We start from the raw sequence: 3,896 nt of genomic DNA, 5'->3' as shown, positions 1-3,896 counted from the left end.
AAGTTCTGGCACATATAAAACATTCTTAACTACTTCACCTCCTTGTAGTTGAGAGCAACCTGAATGTGTGACTTTAGTTGAATCACCATTTGGAAGTTGAACATTTCCTGAACTCTTTACTGTTGATCCATGAGTTAGCAATTCTTTAGTTCTCACCATATGATCAGTTGCCCCACTATCAACAATCCAATCAAAACTAGAAGTTGAAGGAGTAAACTAAGAATTTCCTGCAAATATACCTGTTACATTGGCATTACTATTGGTAGCTACTGTGTTTGTGTTTCCCTCATGAATCAATGACTTGTTCATCATCTGTAAAACTTGTTGGTATTGACTAGGTGTAAAATGTTGAGATAAAGCAGCTCCTGAATCACTTGAACTTCTATATTGTTGTGACATCTGATGTGAACCACCACTCTTGAACTGTTGCATCTGATCTACATTGTTACCATTAGTTGAACTACTTGGATTGTTAAATTGAGGATTGTAATCAGTTGTCATAACATTTGCTTGTCTCTTCCCTTTATAATTGGTAGGATAACCTATTAGCTGATAGCAAAATTCCTTTAGATGTCCATGTTTGTGACAATGAACACAGTACTTCAGCTTGTTACAATCAGATCTACTGTGGCCTTTCATATCACAATGGTCACAATACAAATATCCACTTCTCTGTTTGTTAGGCTTCACATTACCACTTCGATTATTCTGACTATTAAAATTGTTCCCTCCAGATCTACTAGTGAACAAGGCTGTAGGATCCATTTGCCCTCCTAAATTATAGTGATCTCCACTTAACTCCCTTTGACTTTCATCTTGAATTATCATAGCATAACATTGATTAACAGTTGGAGGTGTATTCATCATAAGAATTTGACTTCGAGCATGACTATAATTGTCATTCAAACCCATCAAGAACTGCAGAAGCTTCTGTCTAAGCATGCTATTAACATATTCTCTAGATCTTTCACAATTACAAGATGGAGGAGGAACAATTGAATCAAATTCATCCCATAGATCTTTCAACTTGGAATAGTATACTGAGACTGGAGAAGTACCTTGAGTATGTGTAACAATCGACTTGTGTAAGTGAAATATCCTAGACATATTCACTTTGTCAAATCGTTCTTTCAGATCACTCCAAACCAGTGATGCATTAGAACGAAATAGGATTCCACTCATCAGTTCCTTACTCACATTGTTCATAAGCCATGAAAGCACCATTGCATTACATCGATCCCACTGTTTCTTCTCAGAATCGACTGTGTAATCTTCACGTTTGATGCTGCCATCAATGAATCCCAATTTATTCTTTGTTAGCAATGTTAACTCCATTGCCCTGCTCCACAAAGTATAATTCTCCATTCCTACAAGTTGAATACCAATTTGAACTGCACCTGTAACATCAGAAGAAGACAGATACAGAGGGTGTGTATGATCGATTTTAGTTGCCATTATTACCTCTCCCGATCTACAGATCCAGAGGTCCAAATGAGCTAAAATTTCTCAGAGATTGTACTCCTGCTCTGATACCATATCAATTTGTTGATGATGATCAATTGAGATCAATCGATAGTGAAGATTGAAGAAGAAGAAGAAGAAGGAAGAAGGAAGAAGAAGAAGAAGGAGAAAGAAGAAGAATGTTATTGAGAGAGATACACCTTCATGCCTTTTTACAATCTGTATTCTACTTCATGCTAACTAACAAAGTTAATGTTCCAATCACAAAACGACAGCTGGCTAACAAACAATTAACAACTAACAACTAACTAGTTAACTAACTAATTGAAGTTAACTAATTAATTAAACTTTAACTAACTAACTAATTCAACTCTAATTCAACTCCTTAACATGTTCCTCAATACCTCTCAGAGAGTCAGGAGTCTGACCAAAACTAAATGAAAGCGATTCCAGTGCTACATATGTTGTCGATCCCATATACCTAAATTTGTACACTAAAAGAAGCAACTTTGAATGACGATAATACATGAAATGTATGGTGTGTAATATAACGGAATGAAGCTGACTAAAAGTACTGGACATACTAGACTAAATGAGTAGCTCTGAAGATAGATTTATGAAAAGCCAACTGAATAGTATAAAATAAGATTATCAACCGAAAGCATAGAGGTTTTCTAAAACTGATTTAACTAAAATATGATATTTGAATATCTGAGATTTAGAAAAGACAACCATAAAATAATATACAAGATGCGTAACAACACTTTAATCATCTATTGATAAAGTCAAAATGTTTCTATTTATAACTAGAACAAAATACACGCATGTCTAGAACCTTAAATTTGAGAGATTATACTAATTCGAGAATACTATAAACTCTACGATGATCATATAATATCTAGTTTTCTCTAGCTCTTTTTTTCTTCATGCTTGTTAATTAGTAGAGTTTTATTATTGCAATAGGATCTGTAAGGTAAAGTCTAGCCCCCTTGCTTGTACTTTTCCTCGGAGGTTCTATTATCTATTAATTAAAATTTCTTAGTTAAATTTTTTTTTATAGTTAGTCTGATCAGCTTTAATATATATGTGGATTTGTGTTAATTCTTTTTTCAAATTTTTTGTGGCAATAATTACTTGATTCGAATATGTGATTCTGATTCAGTATTTTGTTTGTTATAATACACAAAGAAATTTTGTTTGTTGTGTTTCTGTAAAGTTGGATGTTAAACATTGTGTTTCCCAATCTCAAGAATGTTAAAATTGCCTGCTGCATAACACATCGTTCGAAAGAGGCGATAAGCCTTTTGAACTTTCAGAGTTTCGACATAATTTGCATAACCATTCTTTTTAATCGCTAGACCTTTTTAACAAGAGCAACTTTCACATATAGCAAACAAAAAATTCATATTTGTATACTATAGCAAAGTTTGCATGATTGCACTCCATAAAAAACATAAATATGTATAATTCGATATACATATACAAAGAAACCAATTATATACAAAAGAAAATTGGGCAGAGAAATATTTATACTGTATAATTATAAGTGTATAGAACGAAGATGTATTTATTTGCATGTGTATATACATTTTTCTCCCACTTTATAAAAACAGAAACACAATTTATATAATTAGTTTCTGTTTGTGTAAGCGATAGAGGCGAGGATGGAGAGAGAGATCTGGGAGAGGGGAACGAAAATATATGTATATATATATATAATTTTTTCTCGTTTTATACAAACACAAATACATTTTATACGCTTGTGTTTGTATAAAAGTGAGAGGGAGCAAGCCAGAAATTGTGAACGTTATGTTGGACGACTTCTAATCTTTTGGGGGGAAAAGTACGTTAACTGGTTAAGCATTTGGGAAAGGGCCGGGTTGATGGGAAAATGTGGGTTGGGCTGCTGACGAGGCCCAATACCTGTCCCTTTGATGGATTTGGGAAAGAGATAGGAATGGCTATAATGGCTTGCTAAATTAGCCAAATGAGTTTCATTAGCAAAATCGGCTAAAAATTAGTAAAATGAATCGATATTAATTAATTTAATAAGCTTCTTAATTTTAACAAGATAAACATAATCAATTTAAATATAATTAATGACTCAAAAATGTAAACCAACCAACAATTTAAACAAAGTCAGTTTGATGAAGCGTTAGAAATCCTTTTGAAAAACTTTCAAATATTTATAAAATAAATTAACTATATATTAAATTATAAAACACATATGCTACTTAAACTATAACAAGACAAACTAATAAGTTTAACTACAAAAATAAATATCCAAACTAGCTATCACCCCTAGATAACTTAGACTAAACTAAGCGGATAGCACACCGCCCACTATACTAACCCAACCGATTAATATAGACTTTTACAGTAAAACACAAAGCTACTCCTAACTATCTTCTTGCAAGACTCAAACAAGGTTTGAA

At 32.8% G+C, this 3,896-nt stretch overlaps 1 protein-coding gene across 1 annotated transcript; it reads right to left on the bottom strand.

The window, feature by feature from the left end:
- Window positions 1–216: 216 nt before the first annotated feature.
- LOC138347635 (uncharacterized) lies at window positions 217–1,455 on the bottom strand. Its single transcript, XM_069295940.1, has one exon. It carries the CDS (start codon window positions 1,453–1,455, stop codon window positions 217–219), a length of 1,239 nt encoding a protein of 412 aa, XP_069152041.1.
- Window positions 1,456–3,896: the final 2,441 nt, after the last annotated feature.

This window comes from Solanum lycopersicum, chromosome 3 (assembly GCF_036512215.1).
Source record: "Solanum lycopersicum chromosome 3, SLM_r2.1".
In the NCBI taxonomy this organism is placed as follows: Eukaryota; Viridiplantae; Streptophyta; class Magnoliopsida; order Solanales; family Solanaceae; genus Solanum; species Solanum lycopersicum.
The sequence above is the reverse complement of the archived record's forward strand: the minus strand, read 5'-3'. Positions and strand labels throughout refer to the sequence as shown.

Coding starts and splice junctions, on each gene's coding strand:
- LOC138347635 (XM_069295940.1), bottom strand. CDS start 1,455: ATGGCAACTAAAATCGATCATACACACCCTCTGTATCTGTCTTCTTCT.